Source organism: Anabrus simplex, chromosome 1, assembly GCF_040414725.1.
Source record: "Anabrus simplex isolate iqAnaSimp1 chromosome 1, ASM4041472v1, whole genome shotgun sequence".
In the NCBI taxonomy this organism is placed as follows: Eukaryota; Metazoa; Arthropoda; class Insecta; order Orthoptera; family Tettigoniidae; genus Anabrus; species Anabrus simplex.
In genome coordinates this window covers 680,668,094-680,690,277 of record NC_090265.1, presented here as the reverse complement: position 1 = coordinate 680,690,277, position 22,184 = coordinate 680,668,094, and the positions used below count along the sequence as shown (strand labels likewise).

Genomic DNA, 22,184 nt, shown 5'->3' with positions numbered 1-22,184 from the left:
TACTAATATAAAGTTACAGGAGTCTCCGTGGCTCAGGCGGCAGCGCGCAGGCCTCTCACCACTGCATTCCATAGTGCAAATGTCGGTCACTCCACGTGAGATTTGTGCTGGACAAACCGGAGGTGGGACAGTTTTTTCTCCAGGTACTCCGGTTTTCCCTGTTATCATTTATTCCAGCAACAGTCTCCAATATAATTTTATTTCATCTGTCAGTCATTAAGCGGGGACTGTGGTGTAGGGTTAGCGTGCCTGCCTCTTACCCGAAGGTTCCGGGTTCGATTCCTGGCCAGGTCAGGGATTTTTACCTGGACCTGAGGGCTGGTTCCAGGTCCACTCAGCCTACGTGATAAGAATTGAGGAGCTATCTGACGGTGAGATAGCGGCCCCGGTCTAGAATCCCAAGACTAACGGCCGAGATGATTCGTCGTGCTGACCACACGACACCTCGTAATCTGCAGGCCTTCGGGCTGAGCAGCGGTCGCTTGGTAGGCCAAGCCCCTTCAAGGGCTGTAGTGCCATGGGGTTTGGTTTGGTTTGCCAGTCATTAATCGTTGCCCCAGAGGAGTGCGACAGGCTTCGGTAGCCGGCACAGTGCCTATCCTCACCGCTAGAGGAGGCTTCACTCATACCATTCCTAACCCGGTCAAATAGCTGGAAACAGGCTGCGGATTTTCACTAATATAAAATTACACGACTAACATTTGAAGATTTATATTTTTAAAAGTCCAGTCATAAACATCATCATCATCATCATCATCATCATCATCATACATTTCCCTTGTCCGACTCGTTGGCTGAACGGTCAGCGTACTGGCCTTCGGTTCAGAGCGTCACGGGTTCGATTCCCGGCCAGGTCGGGGATTTTAACCTTAATTGGTTAATTCCAATGTCACGGGGGCTGGGTGTATGTGTTGTCTTCATCATAATTTCATCCTCATCACGACGCGCAGGTCGCCTACGGGTGTCACATAGAAAGACCTGCACCTGGCGAGCCGAACCCGTCCTGGGATATCCCGGCACTAAAAACCATACGACATTTCATTTCATCCATTTCCCTTGTCCAGCTCCCGCCGGTTTGGGATGTTTATGGCACCTTTCCATCTTCCTCTATCCGATCACCATTGTTTCTCCTTAATTTGCTCCAAGCCAGGTTTCTTCTAATTATGCTATTCTTGATTGTCTTCAGCCACCTTAGTCTGAGCCTTCTTCTTACCATCCAGACCATATAACTTTATCCTTCTTCATTCTGTCGAAAAATTTTCCACTCCTATTTCCTTCCAGACGTATTTATAAATTTTATTACTCTGTCCTTTCTTGTCTTTCCTATCATCTTACAATTTGAAGTCTTGCGCGGAAGAAGGACGGAACCAACATATCAGTAATTTTTCAGGAGAAAGGAAAATGATTTTCGGGGTCTATTTCATGGTATACACTACTTGAACAAATTGCATTTTCAAGTGTACAAACGAGTTCATCTATTAAAAACAATATTTTATAACACAACTTTAGCTTTTAAAAATAAATTATGAATTGGAAATTATATAATGGAAAACAATGTGGAAGTATGTCTCTGGGTAAATTAGAAAGGAATCGACTTGAAGCTGCTGAAGTGTGGATATGGCGGAAAATCACCAGAACGAGCTGGGCGGAAAGAAAAGCCAACCTGGAAGTCTTAAGGGAAGTTAAAGAAGAGAGAATATTATTAAAGGAAATGGAAAACAGGAAATTAACATTTATTGGACATGTTATCAGACACAACACTTTCATCACTAACATTCTTGAAGGGAATGTGCTGGGAAAGAAATGAAGAGGAAGACCTAGGATGACGTATTTGGGCGACGTCAAGAAGAGGTTAGGTTGTGACAATTAAATGGAACTGAAACGAAAAGCCAATGAAAGAAGACGGTGGTTGCATCGACAAGGCATTAGCCTTTAGAATATTGATATGATGCCGTACATTTGTATATAATAGAAGAGAAATCCTGTAAATGCAATTGCTGCACAAGTGATAGCAGTTAGTATCAGTGTAATAACACTATCCTCCACCACAATAACACGCAGTTATCTGCACATGGCAGATGCCGCCCACCCTCATCGGAAAGCGTGCCTTACATGGGCTGCACTCGTCTAGATATAGCCACACGAAATTATTATTATCATTGTAATAATAAAAATAACAACTATAACAATAAATATGTCAAGAAAATATTCCAAATATAGATGTGATTTCATCTATGGCCACTTTTTAAATGATCTATTACACCTGGCCATGAACTAACACAAGTACTGCCCGCCATCTTGACTGATGTTCCATACTCACACCACGGAGGACAAAGTTCTGCTGGCTGTAGACCAGCTTGAAGTTCAAATATAAGACGAAAGATGACACCACAGGATAGAGGCAAATGATACATCCTATTTCCACTGAAATCTCACTTTTGAAACATTTGTTGGTTGCACCCTTACTCCAGGGAGACCTTCCACTGGTCAGGATACTATTCTCCTATCTTTTTGTCAGTGTCCAGGAGTCTGCTGCATATTCCAGTACTGGGAAGTTGTACATATTATTCATCACCTCTTTACACTTTATTGGTGCTTCCTTCCTCCACACCAGGTTTCTCACACCCTGGTAGAATGCATTTCCCTTTTGAATCATTTTACTGATTTCCATGTCCAGCTCTGCATCCTGCATCAGTTCGCTTCCAAGTTCTTCAAGCTTTCCACAATTTCAAGGTTGTTTCTCTTTGTTAACATGGATATGTTTTTGGGCTAGGATAGACAGTTTTGCGTGGACAAAACTCCGACCGCGTAACCAGTCAACCAGTGCAAGTTATATGGATGGAAAAACGACGCTATTTTGATGGAGGGAAAGGCATGCTTTTGGAAGATGGTGTTGGACATATTAGATCTATAAAGTAGACAGGCTTTAAACAAAACAATGGCGAATAATTTTAACGGGAAAACATTAATTAAAATTCTGAACACTGTGTAAGGAATTGAAAATTATTTCGTCTTCTAAGCCTAAAACTTATCCATGATTCGATGTTTCTCTGCGTAGCTGAGAAAATAGTAAATTTTTAATTATTCTCTTCCCTTCCTCCTTTAGTCAACACCATTCTCTTACTCTTTCCCACACTGATTTTTATTCCGTAATTTTCAATAATCTCCCTCAATATCTCGAGTTGTCCTTGTACTTCCTCTTCCCATTTAAATGACTTGTGGATACTGGAGTATACGCGTTCAGCGTGACGGCATGCCCAGTCATGTACACCTCAGTTACTTCAGATTATCAGCTGCTCCGACATGTATTCCGATATCTTTGGCAACTTTTGAAAACCACTTCATTAATACCTTTTTTTATCTTCGAGATGGGACATAGAAGTCCCGACAGCTGTTAGGAAGACTTGGGAAGGCCGTTTAATGTATATGCCAATATTCCATGTACTTTAAAATCCCATCAGCTCGCAAAGGGTTCAACGTGTTGTAAACAGTAATAAAATATCCACACCATGTAAAAAAGTAATAAAGACAATCTTATATTTTATTACTTTATTTTTATTATTTCATTTTATTTATTTTGTTCATTTCGTATTTTATATTTACTTTAAGTGATGGTGATTATTATTTTAAGGGAAATTATGTTAGATAATAATAACGCATTTATTTTAATCAGAAGGGAAAACGAAAAAGTCTGACCTTTCAAAGACTGCGGGCATAGCGTATTCTCGCGCTCAGTCATCACTGTGGATGGCAGTGCCATCTGTGCGGCGGTCCACGGTAACTCGTGAAGATGTCGCACTTCCTCTTCGATACGCTATGCTGCGGGTAATCGGTACAACAGCTTAAACATTAACCTGTTCAGTGCTGCGTACGGAACAGTTTCGTGACTGATATTTGTGCCTATCAGCGGTTGCGCGGCGCAGTGTCACGTTTGTTTATCGTTTGTATTTTGCACCGCACTCCGGAAATACCTGTTCACATGGTTTTTAGGAGTCACAATAGAAGGATGTGCAAAACCAAAACTCATTTTACTCCCTTCGTGATCTTGTTTTGATGGGTTTTGACGCTTATTTCGGAGAGTGTTCCCAAAGTAGCAATCAAGGCACCAAGCCCATAACAAATATGACAGCGAAGAAAGCAGAAAACATCAGGAAGAGGAACAACAGGAAATATTATAGAGTATTTAAAGACTGAAGCCGGCCCCGTGGTGTAGGGGTAGCGTACCTGCCTCTTACCCGGAGGCCCCGGGTTCGATTCCCGGCCAGGTCAGGGATTTTTACCTGGACCTGAGGGCTGGTTCGAGGTCCACTCAGCCTACGTGATTAGAATTGAGGAGCTATCTGACGGTAAGATGGCGGCCCCGGTCTAGAAAGCCAAGAATAACGGCCGAGAGGAATCGTCGTGCTGACCACATGACACCTCGTAATCTGCAGGCCTTCGGGCTGAGCAGCGGTCGCTTGGTAGGCCAAGGCCCTTCAAGGGCTGTAGTGCCATGGGGTTTGGTTTGGTTTGTATTTAAAGACTGAACTTGAATCTGATAGCCTCATGTAGGTAGATTTATCGACACGTAAAATAAATTATGTGGGACAACATTCCAGCACTTCGGCGTCTCCAAGAACCGTAAAAGTAGTAAGTGGAACCTGAAACCAGTAACACGATATTGATCTAAGTTCGTGTCCTATTGACAGTGATTATAATGATCATGCAGATTACAGGCATAGCTGGACCGCGGGCAAATACAAATGATAAACGCACCTGTTGCCGGAGCGTTCTTCAGGTGACCATACATTATGAATAAGTACACTATGGAAAAGACAACATCCTGAGGAGGAACACCATCCCTCAATGAACCATAAACTAGTCTACTTTCCAAAACACTCCCCTCGCATTGAGAAGAAGTTTCTAAAGCGAAAGTGCCGTGAGATGGGAATGCAAATCTTGTGGTGAAGTTCCACTGCATTTTCATGAAATCATCGAAAAGAACCGTGCAGAAAAGAAGTTCCTAGTGTGTTTTTTTAAATAATACAGGGATAGGACATGGTTCATAACCATCAAAATACTTGTTCGTGTTAACTGTAACTTTTCTGTTTCTTTTTTTTTTTTCAACTCCCCCTCCCCCTCTAGGGACAACCACGTGGATTTATCAAGGGAGTTTATCAAGGGAAATGTTCAACAAATTTCCAAATTCTTTGAAATTATTTAGGATTAGGTAAACAATTGATAGAGAATTCACCACCTGGCTGTCAGCCCTACATGCAGATCAAAGATGACTAATGGTTTTAATTCAGTACAGAATATAATACAGACACTGCTGTATAACTTGCTTCACGAGCAGCTTACATCAAATAACGAAATGCCGAACGGCCGTGTCAAACGTTGAAGCAGAATCACGAAACGCGTGCATGCGTAGAGTGAAGAGTTCTGGTTTCAAGTCATTTTTTGGTTTTTCTATTTCGATAAGCCAGATAATTTATTATAATTACCGGATGGACCTTGATGTGAAATAATAATGAGTCACCTTGTGAATCGGTGTTTTATTCTTAACTAGTAGCACAATACACCACGCATACAAAGCAGCATTTGCTACTAAAATTGACACGCTAGAACACAACCCACACATTGCTAACATAAGCTATAGCTAATACAACACTGATTGATAAAATTTTGAAAATCGTTCTCATTCATGATACACAAAATATTCAAATTAAAAATGATCTCGTACACACTTTGTCCAAGCAGCAAATGAAGTGTATAATAGTCTTCGAAGTAAACAGAATGTCTCAAATGATATAATCATTCCATTAGCTCTGCTGTTTCTTGAATTCTCATTTTAATTAATTTCGTGTGGCTATTTCTAGCCGAGAACAACCCTTGTAAGGCAGACTCTCCGATGAGGGTGGGCGGCATCTGCCATGTGTAGGTAACTGCGTGTTATTGTGGTGGAGAATAGTGTTATGTGTGGTGTGTGAGTTGCAGGGATGTTGGGGACAGAACAAACACCCATCCCCCGGTCCATTGGAATTAACCAATGAAGGTTAAAATCCCCCACCGCGCCGGGAATCGAACCCGGGACCCTCTGAACCGAAGCCAACGAGTCGGACTTGAATTCTCATAATCAGCATTTACACTACTTCAGAACGCAGGATAAAACCGCATCTCCTCAATTCGTTCAAACAGTTGGAATCTTAACATTCTGATTACAGTCTGTAGAAAAATGTACTTCAAAGGACGCAATAGCAGAAGTGATCCGTTTTACCCTTTGTCCGGCAGACTTTCGTTAAATAACTCTTGCGACACTTAAACATATTTACAGAACTATTCAGTAGAGAGATGCTTTCTGCACCAATGAACAGGACATCTCCTATATTGAATTTGCTGCGCTGGCGATGTCTAATTGGGTTAGCTGTCTCAGATATTCATAAAGGAATCACTGCGCTAGACTGTAGACACCGCTTACGGAAGACAACCCCCTTTCGAGCTATGTCATTCAACTTCAGTACCTCACTCTTCTGAACAGCTTCAACTCAAGATATTTAAATCAATAATCTTACTTCGTCGTGTTGATGTAAAATTTTGCGCGGAATATCCATACACCCTATTAAAAACTGTATAGGCCTAAGGCTGGTCAATAATCCATATCTGCTTCGGCGTGCTGGACACGCACGTTTAGGCACCTCCACATCCTTTGAGACATTCTTTCCAGTCTTTCAGTTGTGATCGATCGGATGGCCTCCAGATCTGTTTCAGTTTAATACTGAAAAGAAATGAAATGGCGTATGGCTTTTAGTGCCGGGAGTGTCCGAGGACAAGTTCGGCTCGCCTGGTGCAGGTCTTTTGAGTTGACTCCCGTAGGCGACCTGCGCGTCGTGATGAGGATGAAATGATGATGAAGACGACACATATACCCAGCCCCCTTGTCAGCGAAATTAAACAATTATGGTTAAAATTCCCGACCCTGCCGGAAATCGAACCTGGGACCCCTGTGACCAAAGGCCAGCACGCTAACCATTTAGCTATGGAGCCAGTTTAATACTTATCGCATAGGAAAGTGAGGTAAACTACCTTTTAATATTACCCCACAGTGAGTGAGGTAAGGGCTACGTAGAGGCAATGGAAGAATTTCTGAAGGTGTTCACTCCAACGTCCAAAGAATTTATTTAACCGGCAAAGTACAGAAAAGTGGAAGCGAGCTTCTAGTTTTGGGATTAGCCAAGTTGTCAGGACTCAGGAATATGACAACAAAGCAAATACAGGTGAGAAACTATCAGTGATTGCGATGCCATTCCATCTCTGTCCAGATCATCCGAGGCGGCGAGTTGTGTTCAGTTTCCTAAGTGAAGTGAGCAATTTTATTGATCCAAGAAAGAAATATACCACCTACTTGTGCCCTGATATATGGTGTACCCATCTGAAGATATACTTTTTGATCTTTATAAGACGTTCAGAAACGTTTTGAGAATAGATCGATGTTATTCGATATGCTTGCTGCTGGCTGCTGTCTGCTTCTGGCAAATCTTTCTCTAATTTTGGACAAAATTCTTATTCTTATTCTTCCTTGCGTTTTTCCGCTGGTGTATGGGTCCGCTGTTTTAATCTTGGCTCGCCATTTTGTACGATATTATGCATCATGTAGTCTGAAGTTGAGAGGCTTCATGCCAGCATTATACTGTGTCGTGCCAGCGCTGCTTTTCACGTCCATGTAGTCGCTGCCTATTCATTTCAAAGAAGTGGAAATTAGCGGGAAAAACTGTCACTCAGACAAATCAGCCTTGATGTGATCATGACACACGAAGATCAACAGTTTGCTTGTGAATAGAATTCAGTGAGTATTGCTGAACCGAATCTGTAGCTTGTGTTACAAACGACGTCTTATTTTGTTCAATTCACGGGTGGTCCTTCGCACTTTACGACCTAAAAGCTTACATGTCCCAGGAAATCTGGATTCTACTTTTCGGTGAAACATGTATATTGCATATTCCTAATTGTTTACCCGATGTCAAGAGGTTCATGAATACGTTGACAAACTAAAAACTGTCCCCCAACAAAAATACAACTCATGTCAGTCATTTCACTCGTGCCAAATGGCGTTTCAGAACCAGAATAATGGCTCCTGAATTGAGGCGAGACAACGTTTAGAAGAAGAAGAAGAAGAGCATAGTGTGTTTCCTTGACGTGAGATCAGTTGTAAATCGTTCGGCCATCGGCCCCTAGACGATGCTTGTTTTTCAAGAGCAAGGACGCAGTGTCTTTGTGTTAAGAATTACACGTTTCATGGACTGCTGGACAGCAACTTCCAAGGCTGTGAGCAGTAAAGTACTGTAGTTTACTCACGGAAGTCTCCTCCTCAGAACCTCCACCTTGTCAATAATTCCCACACATCTGTACGCTTTGAGTGAACGTCAATAATATTTCAAAGACGCTTAATTACCATAATAACGAATGATGTATCTAACTATGGAGAGACCACAATCTCTGGACAAGAAGGGCATCATCGTGTCACAGATGCTTACCCACAATGAATGGGCTTTTTATGGTGACGAAAGTGATTGTAGGTTCAATTCAGATCGCTTCACTCATACGAAACGTACAATACCTTTAGAAAACCTTTTTTTTTTCATATGCCGTCTTCACAGGCTAAGATATCGTGGAAATATAAATCTTCTATTGACTACGATAGAGAAAGCTAGAGTTCTTTTTCAAAAATGCCAACCGTCATGGAAACGTCCACAGTTCTGGCACGTCAGGCAAGCAACTCAATGTTAAAAGCATCCTAGGGATAAGAGCTACGATTTTTAGGTAGATATAATATAATACAATAAAGTATGGGAATATATTCTTTATTTATTCCTAAAAATTACAATTATTTTCTTAATCATCCTTATTCGGTCGTTTAGATTAGCAGTTTGCCTTTTTCTACCACTACGAGCGCTAATGTGAGTCAATGCATTGTTTCACTTAAGCACCACTACGAGCGCTAATGTGAGTCAATACATTGTTTCACTTAAGCACCACTACGAGAGCTATGTGAGTCAATACATTGTTTCACTTAAGCACCACTACGAGCGCTAATGTGAGATAATGCATTGTTTCACTTAAGCACCACTACGAGCGCTAATGTGAGTCAATACATTGTTTCACTTAAGCACCACTACGAGCGCTAATGTGAGTCAATACATTGTTTCACTTAAGCACCACTACGAGAGCTATGTGAGTCAATGCATTGTTTCACTTAAGCACCACTACGAGCGCTAATGTGAGTCAATACATTGTTTCACTTAAGCACCACTACGAGCGATAATGTGAGTCAGTGCAGTTTCACTTACTACATTCGGTGTCGACATTTAAAAAAAAATCAAAAAATGCCTGGGGTTATTGAAACAAGGAACACATTACAGAAAGAATTATATAAATAAGTTACCGTAATTAGGCTAGGAATTGAATCAAAAAGAAAACGAGTAAAGAAACAAGCGATTTTAGGCTCTTTTCCGGAACTGCATTTAAGACGGAAGTGATTTCCGAAATTTGTTTTTTTTATTTTCATAGAGCTATCCAAGACTCAACATTTTCAAACTTAGTCCTTTTGTCCTTTAGTCGCTCAACTTTAGGCACAATTGAGGGAATTGTTTAATTTTCCGTTTTTCGTATTATGTGGACCCCTACTTTGTTTGCTAAGAAATTATTTCAATGGGATTCCTATATCAGGGTTGCCAGATCGTTGATGTCGAAGACTGTCGGAGATTCCGTGTACAGAATTAGCTTCTTCATTAACGCCATGTTTCACTTCTGTCCTGGTAGTAGTGGTGATTATTGTTTTAAGAGGAAGTACTCTGGGGCAACCATCCTCTATTAACTCAAATCATAGGGGGAAAAGTGGATGGGGCCCGACATTTCGAAAAATGAAGGTGTCGGTCAAAGAATGACAAGAGCCTCGAAGGGCGTGAAAATGAAAGACTCCCTAGGCCTCGCAACCTAAAACCGCCGGGGTTAGAAATGAACAAGCGTTGACCAAGGGAAATCGGGTAGGATAGTTCAAAGTGAGGAGCCTGGTACAAGTAAATGGAATAATGCCAGAAGGGCTCCGTGGTCGCAAACCCACGCTCATGGGGCCCTTCTCAGTCGCTTCTTACCGCAGGTAGGGGATACCGTGGGTGTTATTCTACCACCCCCACCCGTAGGAGGAACTTCTGTCTTGCCTTATATGATCATTTGTATCAGGTTGTATTAGTTCTTTCAAAATATATGATCTATGTGGGCTACTTTGCTGTTTTTGTGACGAGTTGGAACTTAGCATTATTTGCGGGCACAATAGTGCATCACTTCTTTCATCAATACAGTCTGGTACTCCGAAATGAACCCGAAACCTGTGGGTGAAAGCCATGCATCCTAGCCACTCATCTATACCGGTCATATTGTTGCTTCAATTTAACAAATTTAGGACAAACTTCAATTTTTGTTCACGATAAACATACTCAATAAGTTTCAGCAACATTTAGCATGTAGTAAATATTAAATATGACCTCACTCAATAACTTAGAAGAAGGACCCTGAAGAATAATTTGCATTCTATTTAACGAGGTGATGTGAGAGTAAATGGACTCCATACACACAAACATAAAAGATATTAACTGGGCTATTTTTATAATAATATTCTATATCAAAGTCTGTCCAACTCCTTGGCTGAATAGTCAGCGTTGAGGCCTTCGGTTCGAAGGGTCAAGTATTCGATTCCCAGCCAGGTCTGGGATTTTAGTCACGTCTGATGAATTCTTCTGGCTCGGGGACTGGGTTTCTGTATTTGTCTCAATACTCTCCCCTTCGTATTCAGACAACCCCCAGAGAAACACGCAATGGTAACTACATCCCTCGGCATAGGGTTGCGTCAGGAAGGGCACATGGCCGTAAAACAGGGTCACGTCCACATTCGCGACACAGTTCACACCCGCCACTCCACATGTAAGGGAAGAAAGCCTGAAGAAAATGTACTTAGTAAAGGACTGTGAATAGGGTTTAAATAAATGGGTAAACTGTGTTCCAGTGAACGAGATTAATTACATCGTCCATTCTTGCTATTCTAGTATCCTAAGGTGGGGGTGATTATTGTTCTAAGAGGAAGTAGGCCTACATCTAAGTAACCATCCACTATATAACTCTAATCAGAGAGAAAATAAAAGGGATCCGGCACTTCGAAAATGCAGTTATCGGCAAAGGATTACAAATGCCACGAAAGACGTGAACATGAAAGGCACCCTAGGCCTCGCAACCTAATACCGTCGGGTTTGGAAAAGAACAAGAGTTGACCGAGGGAGGTCGGATGGGATAGATGAAAGTGAGAAGCCTGGCACAAGTAAGTGGAAGCAATGCTAGGACTCAGCTAAGAGGACCGTGGTCGCCAATCCACGCTGCCCAAGTTCAGAGCCCTGGGTCCCCTTTTAGTCCCGTCTTACGACAGACAGGGGATATCGTTGGTGTCATTCTACCTATTCTACCACCCCTACCCACAGGGTGACTAGTCTCCTAAGCCCACTCTGTTGGTTTCATTTTCACACTGTTCATCACAAGAACGGAATACCAAAAGAATTGTGTTTTTAGCGGCTGTCAAACTTCTGCTACTTGCACATTGTCAAAGCCAAGGATAAGACTTGAGACAGATCAATGAAAGCAACAAACTTGATCCACTCTAAATAAAGTTTCAACGTGTTAGGTCGTATTCAGTACACGTAGTACATATTGGTGAGATGTTAAGTACAAAATAAAAATGGTTAGCCAGTGGGATCTGAACGAACAACCTTACGATAGTGCAACCAATTTCCTACCCAATTAAACTATGGTGGCCTAGATCATATTTATTCTGTTAGAAGGGATATAAACTACCAGCTACACTGTAGAGTGCGTCTCCCATTGTGGACCAATTCAATGAATATTTAATATTCACGACCGTGTTGTACTGGAGACGAAATAGTTACTTCTGAACTCTATCTCAACGGAGACGGATCTGGACGTTACTGGAAAATACAACTGTTGTAGACAATCATCATCTCGTAACTCTAAATTAGAGGAACATACATGGAGGAGCCGTATCAGCGACTGGGAATTAGAAGTGGGAGTTGGGAGCAAAACAAAAAACATTATGCACAACCATCTTTATATTTCACAGCTGTTAATTTAGGTCACGTTGTGTGATAATTGATAGTAGGACAGCTTTCAAGTTTATTATTTCCAAACCATTTTTTCCAAAACATAGTAGTTACATACCACTTCCAATTCCGAATCAAATATTTATTTCCAATCCAATTAATCCAAAATTAAATGTTTCCAAATATTTATATAATAAAGTATTTAATGTTATACTGGTGGACCCGTGCTGCTACGCAGCAGATACCCGTTCTTCATACGCCTGACGTAGTCATATTGTTTTGCCTGCCCTTTTCAGTGGTTTTATGAATATTTAATAGGAAGAGCGTTATGGTATGTCGCCTTTTGTAGTCAGAATTCATTCATTCTGCCGTCTGTTTGGTGAAAATCTATCCATATATTCGCTTTTTTTATCCTGACGTTTTGATGTAAAGCTCGGTATTGTGTCGTAGAAGGCAATGGTATTTTTAATCGCAGTTCTTCTGTATAGAATGGTTGTCTTGTGAGCTCATAGGTTAGTCTCGAAGGAGCGTTTTTTGCCAGGTAGAGAACTTTTCAAGATACATGGCCTTCTCTCTTTCTAGTGTAGCCAGGTTATCCTTCGATAGATGTTCCTAGATAATGTCTAAGGCGTATGTCATGATGGGGTCTGTTGGTACGTAGACTTTTTTCTCTTAGCAGCTGGTAAGTAATTATAACGCTCTGCCATCTGTTGAACATATTTTGAAGCTGGAAAAGGTTAGAGAATCAAATAGTATCTAGCAGGGAATAGTATTCGTTTGTGATCGGAGGAAGTGTATACCTTCTGGCATGAGAGGTATAGTAATCAAACATGGCTGCATGCAATTACATTACTAAGAATGAAAATCATATATCAGAATATTGATGAAAATGTTAATCGGTTAGCAACCTCATAAGTACAGAATGTATTGCGGGTTAGGGTAAGCCTTCGCCTGCAATTATTGAAGTGGTCATTTTATGATTTGGTTTTATGATTACTCAAAGTTGGCTAAACTTAGAGATCTATCAATGTCTCATGATTCACCGACAGGTAATTCCGGAAAGAATAAATCAAAAATGAAGCAAATCGGTCCAGTAGAACGGACGGATGGACTAGCCAAAACTGTTTTTGGTGATCTCTTTTAACATGTAGATTAGTAGATGCGAGAAGAATGTACGGCTTCAAAGTAACCATGCCGCAAACTGTCTTGTCAGGCTAAGAAAGAAACAGGCACTGGATAGAACTACAGGGACACATTGACTGCGCGCGGCAAGCGGGTAAATCATATCCATGACCTTCGCACAAATATATCCCTGCATTCCTTCCTTACAGCACATACTATAAGTGCGAGTATTATCTGATGGTACAACCTGCAGGAAGCGCCGAGTAGGAGAAGGAAGGTAGTGGAGGAGTAAACGACTGCTGAGCTATTGGGGGCGAAATGAAACCTTGTCACCCTAAACAGTCGCCAGGAGCAGGCGTGAACCCTTCCGTAGCAACTAACGAAGTGAACGTTCCTCCCCTCTCAGGCATGCTGCAGAACACGGACTTGTCCTCATAAGAACACATTGTAATCGCGATTCTACACGCTGCTGCTACGCACTACTTGCTGTGGCGCTGTACGAATCGGTTAGCTGCTTCGAATGATATTTTGTGCGTACTTCCGCTAAGTATGTTTATATATTTAAAGAAATGAAAGGAAAACATTAGTCGAAAAGACAACAGTTTTTTTTCTTACAATTTGCTTTACGTCGCACCGACACAGACAGGTCTTACTGCGACGGTGAGATAGCAAAGGCTTACAAGTGGGAAATAAGGTACAGCCCCAGCATTTGCCTGGTGTGGAAATGTGAAACCACGGAGAACCATCTTCAGGGCTGCCGACAGTGGGGTTCGAACCCACTATCTCCCGGATACAGGCTCAGAACTTCGTGGCCCTAACCGCACGGCCAACTCGCCCGGTACAGTTGTTTTAATAATTCTTAGTTTTAGGTGACTAAAATGGAATAAAAATTTATTTTTTCTCCACAAAGTGGGGGACCACTGCCCCCCTCGTGCTCCCCTTAATAGCCGTCACTATGAAAGAATCTTCAAAGAATATAATGTTATTGATTTTGATTTGATGCCGAGTTGCCGGAATTTTGTACCACAAGGATTCATTTTTACGTTTCTGTAAATCAACCGACAGGAAATAAGGATCGAACCTGCCAACTTGAGCTCAGAAAGTCAGCGCGCTTCAATTTGAGGTACTCAGTCCAGCACCATTCGAAGAGAAGTAACCAGTCCACCCCACTTAGTGTAGAGGTTACGGATAGTGGAAGCCTTAATCTTCCAATTGTCCAAGGACCTTCATGGCTTCTGTGGAGATAGATCCGCCTTAGACATCTTGTAACTTGTGTTCCCAAATTGTTTCAAAACGTACCATTAAAAAGGTGTTTGACATCAACTCGTGAATAAAGCAGTCTAAAAATATTTAGAAGGTCCTGTTTTCTTCTTGGAGATTGGTGGTGGTGATAATTAAGAGGAAGTACAACTAGACAATCATACTTTCCTAACACTTATCATAAATGAAAATGGAACACGTCTGACCATTCGAAAAAAAAGGGGCCACGTCGGGTGTAAAAATAAAGGACTCCCTAGGCTTAGCACACCTAATAACTTCGGAAGAAAACAAGAAGAAACCAAGGGAGGTAGGACAGGAAAGGGGAAAATGACGAGTCTGATACATAAGGTATACATTTCTTGACCGATCCGTGTTGACAAAATGATTACGTAATAAGTTAAAATAGGGTCCAAAAAATTTAATAGAAATTTACTGACAAGTATATTTTTATTTTCATTGTTATTCTCGGGACTGATTTCGACCTGCGAAAGAGGTCATCCTCAGACATTAACAAAGTGATTAAATGAATTGTGGAAAATTATTAAAATGGTGAAAAAATACTAAAAACTGAATAACGAAACAGGTAAAAAATGAGTGATTCACAAGCATTTAAACTGTGTTGATAAAAGTGTATAAAAATCATGTCAGAGATTGAACATCGACTTTGTTATAAAGGTGAAAATGAAAACCTATAACCTGTTTTCCAGTCATTGACCGGGTCATTGATGGAATGAATGGAGCCCCCATCTTGCGGCGAGGATAGGTATTGTGCCGGCTGCCCAAGCCTGTCGCACTCCTCTGGGGCAATGATTAATGACTGACAGACGAAATGAAATGATACTGAAGAGTGTTGCTGGAATGAAAAATAACAGGGAAAACCGAAGTACCTGCAGTAAATCCTCTCCCGCCTCCGCTTTTTCCAGCACGAACTACATATGGAGTGACCGCGATTTGAACCACGCAACTCAGCGGTGATAGGCCGACGCGCTGCCGTCTGAGCCACGGAGGCATTTGGCTATGAAGATATTAGGTAAAAAAACAAAGTCCATTTTTGGTTCTTGGAAAATGTCTATAATTATAATGATTGTGTGCTGTGATACTTAAACCGTAACAATAGCGGAAAGGCACAATCACAGACTTCTTATTCTTATTCTTCTTCTACTTCTTCTTCTTCTTCTTCTTCTTCTTCTTCTTCTTCTTCTTCTTTATCTGTTTACACTCCAGGGTCGGTTTATCCCTCGGACTCAGCGAGGGATCCCACCTCTACCGCCTCAAGGGCAGTGTCCTGGAGCTTCGGACTCTGGGTCGGGGGATACAACTGGGGAGGATGACCAGTACCTCGCTCAGGCGGCCTCACCTGCTATGCTGAACAGGAGCCTTGCGGGGGGATGAGAAGATTGGAAGGGATAGACAAGGAAGAGGGAAGGAAGCGGCCGTGGCTTTAAGTTAGGTACCATCCCGGCATTTGCCCGGAGGAGAAGTGGGAGACCACGGAAAACCACTTCCAGGATGGCTGAAGTGGGAATCGAACCCACCTCTACTCATTTGACCTCCCGAGGCTGAGTGGACCCCGTTCCAGCCCTCGTACCACTTTTCAAATTTCGTGGCAGAGCCACTGCTACACCACAGAGGCGGACCAATCAGAGTCGGTAAGTATAAATACAGAAACCAGTCAATTATTGTGCTTGCAGAGTGTCTTGTGTATAAAGTATTCATTAAAACGAAATAGTTGTAATAATTCATGACTTATTCTTGTAATATCTGGTTGAGGGGGACATCTTGTTGAAAAAGGAACTCTTGTAGGGAAGTAGTGTGATTTTTACTGTTGTCAATATGGATCAGAGTTGCTGATATCAACGCTCAATCGAAAGGGAAGGACGACTATGAAGCTGCGAGGGGACATCTAAACTGGATATCAACAAATCGGATTCATGTTTACAACAGTACGGATCATACTACTTCGAAGTGGGCCACATACTACAAGAGTTCATTTTTCAACAAGAACTCAGCCAGACTTAAAAGAGTAAGTCATAAATTGCCGAGCGAGTTGGCCGTGCGGTTAGAGGCGTACTGCTGTGAGCTTGCATTTGGGAGATAGTGGATTCGATCCCCATTGTCGGCAGCCCTGAAGATGGTTTTCCGTGGTTTCCTATTTTACATATTGCTGTACATTAATTAAGGCAAAGGCTGCTTCCTTCCCACGCCTAGCCCTTTCCTATCCCATTGTCGCCATAAGATCTATATGTGTCGGCGCGATGTAAAGTGAACTGTAAAAAAATGTAAGTCATGAATATATATATATGCTACTTGCTTTACGCCGCACCGACACAGATATGTCTTATGGCGACGATGGGATAGGAAAGGCCTAGGAAGTGGAAGGAAGCGGTCGTGGCCTTAATTAAGGTACAGCCCCGGCATTTGCCTGGTGTGAAATGAATATATTATTACAACTATCTCTTTTTAATCAATACTTTATTCACACGCCACTCTTCAAGCTTAATAATTAACTGGTTGCTGTATTTATACCTACAGTCTATGATTGTGCCTTTCAGATATTTTTAAGGTATAAGTATCTCAGAGCTCTCTTGAAAGTCGAAATAATTTCAGCAGTATTATTTCTCTTTTTCCTTTAAATGTTTATTTGTAAAAGTAATATTTGCTCATCGTTACATATAACATAAGTATTCTCGTCAACTCTGCACGGTAAATGTTAACTAAAATGCTGCTTTCTCAGCACTTTTCGAATTAAGCCGATATAGCTGGGAATATATTCAGAGCTAATGGATTCGTTCCATTAGAGTGCTCCATAGCTCTGTCTCAAGGGATGGCTATACGGTCTGCAAAGTTTGGTATAAAGAAAACGAGAAGCATTTACATGCATTTCCAGACTTTACTTATCTGTATAAATGAAATTAGAATATGGCCAGTTTTATGTTCTATCTACCTGCACCGGGCGAGTTGTCCGTGCGGTTAGGGGCGCGCAGCTGTGAGTTTGCATCAGGGAGATAGTGGGTTCGAACCCATTGTCGGCAACCCTGAAGATGGTTTTCCGTGGTTTCCCATTTTCGCACCAGAAAAATGCTGGGGATGTAGGCCTTTCCTATCCCATCGTCGCCATAAGACCTATCTGTGTCGGTGCGACGTAAAGCAAGTTGTTTCTACCTGCAGCATTCAACCATACGAGTGATTACCATGAATACCTTGAGCTGGTGTGCCAGTTACGGCATACATCAATTCCTCTTGCAGTGGTGGTGGTGGTGATTATTGTTTTAATATGAAGTACAAGTAGGGATCAATCCTCTCTATAACACTGACCAGAGGGGAGAAAAAATAGAAGCGGTCCGACACTTCGAAAAATGAAGTTACCGGCCAAAGCAAAGGGCCATGAAAGGCGCGAAAATGAAAGATACCCTAAGACTCGTAAACCTAATGCCATTGGTCGGATGGTGGTGGTCGTGGTCGTGATTATTTTTTTAAGATGAACTGCCACTGGGCAACCATTCTCTATAGTCACTAATTAGAGGGGAAAATGGAAGGGTTCCGACACTTAGAAAAATAAAGCTATTGGCTAAGTAAAGACAAGGGCCACGAATAGAGCGAAATTGAAATACACCTTAGACCTCAACACCTAATTGCGTCGAATTGGAAAATAACAAGAGTTGACCAAGAGAGGGCGGATAGGAGAGATGAAAGTGAGGACCCTGGCACAATTAAGTGGAGACAATGCGAGGACTCAGCTAACGGCCCCGTGGTCGTCAACCCAATCTTTCAAGTCCTTTTAGTCGCTTCTTATAACAGGCGAAGGAAGCCATGGATATTATTCTACCACCCCCAACCACAGGGGGACTTCCTAATAATGTTGTTTTACGTCCCACTAACTACTGTTCATGGGTTTGGAGACGCCGAGGTGCCAGGATTTTGTCCTGCAGAAGTTCTTTTACGTGCCAGTTAATCTACCGACACGAGGCTGACATATTTAAGCACGTTCAAATACCACCGGACTGAGCCAGGATCGAACCTGCCAAGTTGGGGTCAGAAGACCAGCGCCTCTACCGTCTGAGCCACTCAGCTCGGCAGGGGGAATTCCTAAAGTCTATAGTATCCATAGTTAACCCTTTCTATTACGAAGTCTGTCTTGATGAGTGTGGGTACTATTGAGTTAAATGGAGAACTCTTCTGCCTTATTGCAACATCAAGCTAGTATATACGCTTGCATTTTTACGTGACTCACTCTCACAAGCGTTGGGTGCTGTTCTAACCATAGCCATCTAAAGAATGAGTCAGTGACGATATAAGCTTAATGTTTTTTAAAATCTTTGATTTTGGTAATGTGAGAGTTTCCTCGGCTATACCGAACAAAACAAGCAAACTTGTGACTCAACGGCCCATCAGAGCCTGGCCCTACCAAGAGGACTGCTGCTAACCAGATGGCCTGCAGATACTGGAGAGTAACGTGGTTAGCGTAACGAAATCCTCAGTAGTATTGCTTGGATTTCTTTATCCGCTACTTCTTGTATCACCTGCACTTCCGCTGGTCTCACGGGGTTGCGTGAACCCCGTTCCAGTTCTCGATCCTGAATTAAAAATTCCATGGACTGACTGGCCATCGAACCCGGGAGCTTCAGATAAGAGACAGGCCCACTACTCCAACACCATGGAGCTGGTGATATAGGCCTACATATCGCAGTTAATTTTAAAATTATTGACTTCAGAGTAGGCTGCTGTCACTATAGCAACTGAATATTGGAACTGGAGTTGTTACATACAACAAGTTCCAAAGTCATCAGAGAATGGCAAAGTTATATTTAAAAAAGAGTGCTGATGATTCTCAATTCGTTTGGAAATTTAAAGACACAGTCTATATCATCACAAATCATTTTTAAAACCGGTTTTCGGAATTAAATTCCGTCATCAGTAACATATAATTATATTTAAAGTTTCTAAAACATTCCAAACTATCCAACAATTCACATAAAATGCTTCGTTGATTAAAACTTTTTGGTAAGCAGGTCGGATTTACCTGTACTCAAAAACGAAACAGTGAAAGAAAGAACATTCCCAGTCACAAATAATTCTAAGTGAACATTGTTCTCTTTAAAATTAGGAAAACAGACCTGAGAATGGTAGGGCTAGTTGGGCATGTCAGTATAAATCAGCTGTTGATTTGTGCTCATATAGATTGTGTTTTTGTATCTCTTTAGTCGAATATATAGCAACACGAAGCAGATAAGGTATTAACTTTGCAATGTGTCTTACCTTGTGTAGAGGTAATATCGGATACCAAAGTCGGGATCTGATTGCGAGGTAGTTTCTTCTATTATGACGTACGTTGAACCTCCTGACGGATCTGCTCCTGTAGCTGAAGGCGGTACTGCTTCTGCAACTTCCACTGTCACATTCGTGTCTAATTCCGTCACATCCACACCTTCTGTCGTAGAATTGAAAAATTCTGTGAATTCAGTTTGGCATAACGCATCTGTAACAAGAAGAAAGAATAGATAGGATTCATAGAGACAAAATTCATTAGAACTTCAGTTTCATTTAGCAAACTCTTGAATCAGCCTACAAGTAATCCAGGCGCAGCTTTAGCTACTTCTAAAAACAAAAGGCCTCAAAAATGCTTCAAAACGATACCGTCGCACTAGGCTATACAAACATTATTCACACTGGATGAAATGATAGTTTACGGGAAGGATTGGTCCTATCGAAAAATGCTACATAACAAAAGTTATAGGAAATACAAATTCCGATCATTAACGTCTTATACAGTTTTACCACACCGATTTTGATAATATGATTCATTAATCTAGACTTTTGTTGCTTAGTCTATATGTTTGATGATGATGCTTGTGGTTTAAAGGAGCCTAACATCTAGGCCATCGGCCCCGCTTAGACCATATCAATAACGAGCATTGATAACAACGAAATATTGTTCAGTCGTATTAACTTTCGATGGTTTTTGACGTGATTGTCTTAAGGTGTAAAACCGCATGGTTATCGATCCAGATCGACAAGGAAAATTGTGAATATGATTATAAAAATCAGCAAAAATCATAAAATCATAAAGGAACGATCGCTTGACGAATAAAACAAGAGGGAGTCATAAAAGAAGGAAGGACTCCCTTTACATTAGATGCTCTAATATCCCAGAGTCAGAAGAAAACTAAATGTGATGGCCTACAATAACGAAAGCTCAAAAGAACTTATGAACAATAACATTACATTGACCAGTGATGTGATGTGATTTGTCTCTTCTCTTGCCGCCCATTTCCGATAGATGAGATTACTGCTGCGTCCCGAGTATGACTGAATATTGGCGGAAAGTAGCTGGTAAGTGAGATAACTTTGCACATGCTTTATGTTTGTCACGTCAGCGATGGATACTACAGCTAGTAGGAAATATTATAAAACCTTTCACCATAATTTCAAAATTACTCCCGTCCGGATCGCTAGTGAGTCGTACAGAGAACCAGATATCATCATTCACAATAGATGTTGCACATAGCAGTAATTACGAGACCTGAATGAATGGGGAACAATAGGAGGAATGATGACAATACATAATACAATACAATATCAACAGTGGCAGTCTGACAGAGAAATACAATAGGATTTGCTACACAACTTCTGTTTCTAATTTTCTCTACCCTTTTTGTTTGCCTGCGATGTATCTAGTACAGTCTAGTACCACAAAAATACAATAAATATACTTTTTCACAGCATGGAAATGACCTTCCTCTCTGTTTGGGATAGCGAGAGATATAGGAGCAGATGATGAGATAAGATGTATAATAATACTAGCTGATGTACCCGTACTTCGCTACGGAATTCTACATTGTATACAGAATTATAGCTCTGGTAGTGTACACGTTTGAGTAAGATTGTATTAAAATGCATAGCTCTTAACGTTACCCCAGAAATGCGACGAGGAAGTCAACATACATCTTCTCTCATGGGAAGATTGGGTTGAATTTTCATTGTAATGGTAGGCCCTCTTGCAGTTTTCATTATAATGGCAGACACTCACTCTCCACCTGTCTTTTTACATCCTCAGAAAGACTGTCTTTGTTGTTTTATTTCAACTGAAATCAACATAGGTCATTACAATGACGTCAGTAGGAATGTCGCGATTAAACTTAATGCCATATGAAATACTCGATCAAATGAAAACCCGCTCATTTCCCCAATTTAACGAACAGTACTACGCTGCCGATCTATTAGTCTAAAGTTCCAGAGCTGGAATGACCAGGCCGCAGACAGCCGTGAACACATCCCTGCCACTATTTCATTCAGTTTGCACACTGTTCATTCAAATTAGGCCTCAGAGTAGGGAACGAACAGCTGGAATACAATGACGAACCAATGTGTTACGTACCAACAGTATCAGAAAATGTTTGAACCAGAAGAATGGCATGCTAAAGAAGAAAGTTATATAACTCCTCAGCTATTTCCTGCCAGTATTAAGGCAGAATGATATACTTTATTGTAGGCCTTCACATTTAGAGTAGCTTTCTTCCGACTCTGAAATACCAATCATAATCGGTACGATAAAACTGAATAGAACATAAATGCTCGAAAATGTTATTCTCTATAACTTTTGTTATATAGTACTTTTCGATAGGACCAATAACAAGGTACTTAAAAATAACATGTTGGGCGCTTTCCTCG

The 22,184-nt window shown here is 41.3% G+C and overlaps 1 protein-coding gene across 2 annotated transcripts in view; it reads right to left on the bottom strand.

Annotated features, from left to right (window-relative positions):
* The window catches only part of LOC136872076 (inactive pancreatic lipase-related protein 1), a 344,511-nt gene that overhangs the window by 152,916 nt on the left and 169,411 nt on the right, over nt 1–22,184 (bottom strand). For both annotated transcript variants that reach the window (XM_067145939.2, XM_067145944.2), the window contains exon 3: nt 19,773–19,992. In XM_067145939.2, the coding sequence (XP_067002040.2) occupies nt 19,773–19,992 (220 nt within the window). The remainder of the gene's footprint in view (nt 1–19,772; nt 19,993–22,184) is intronic.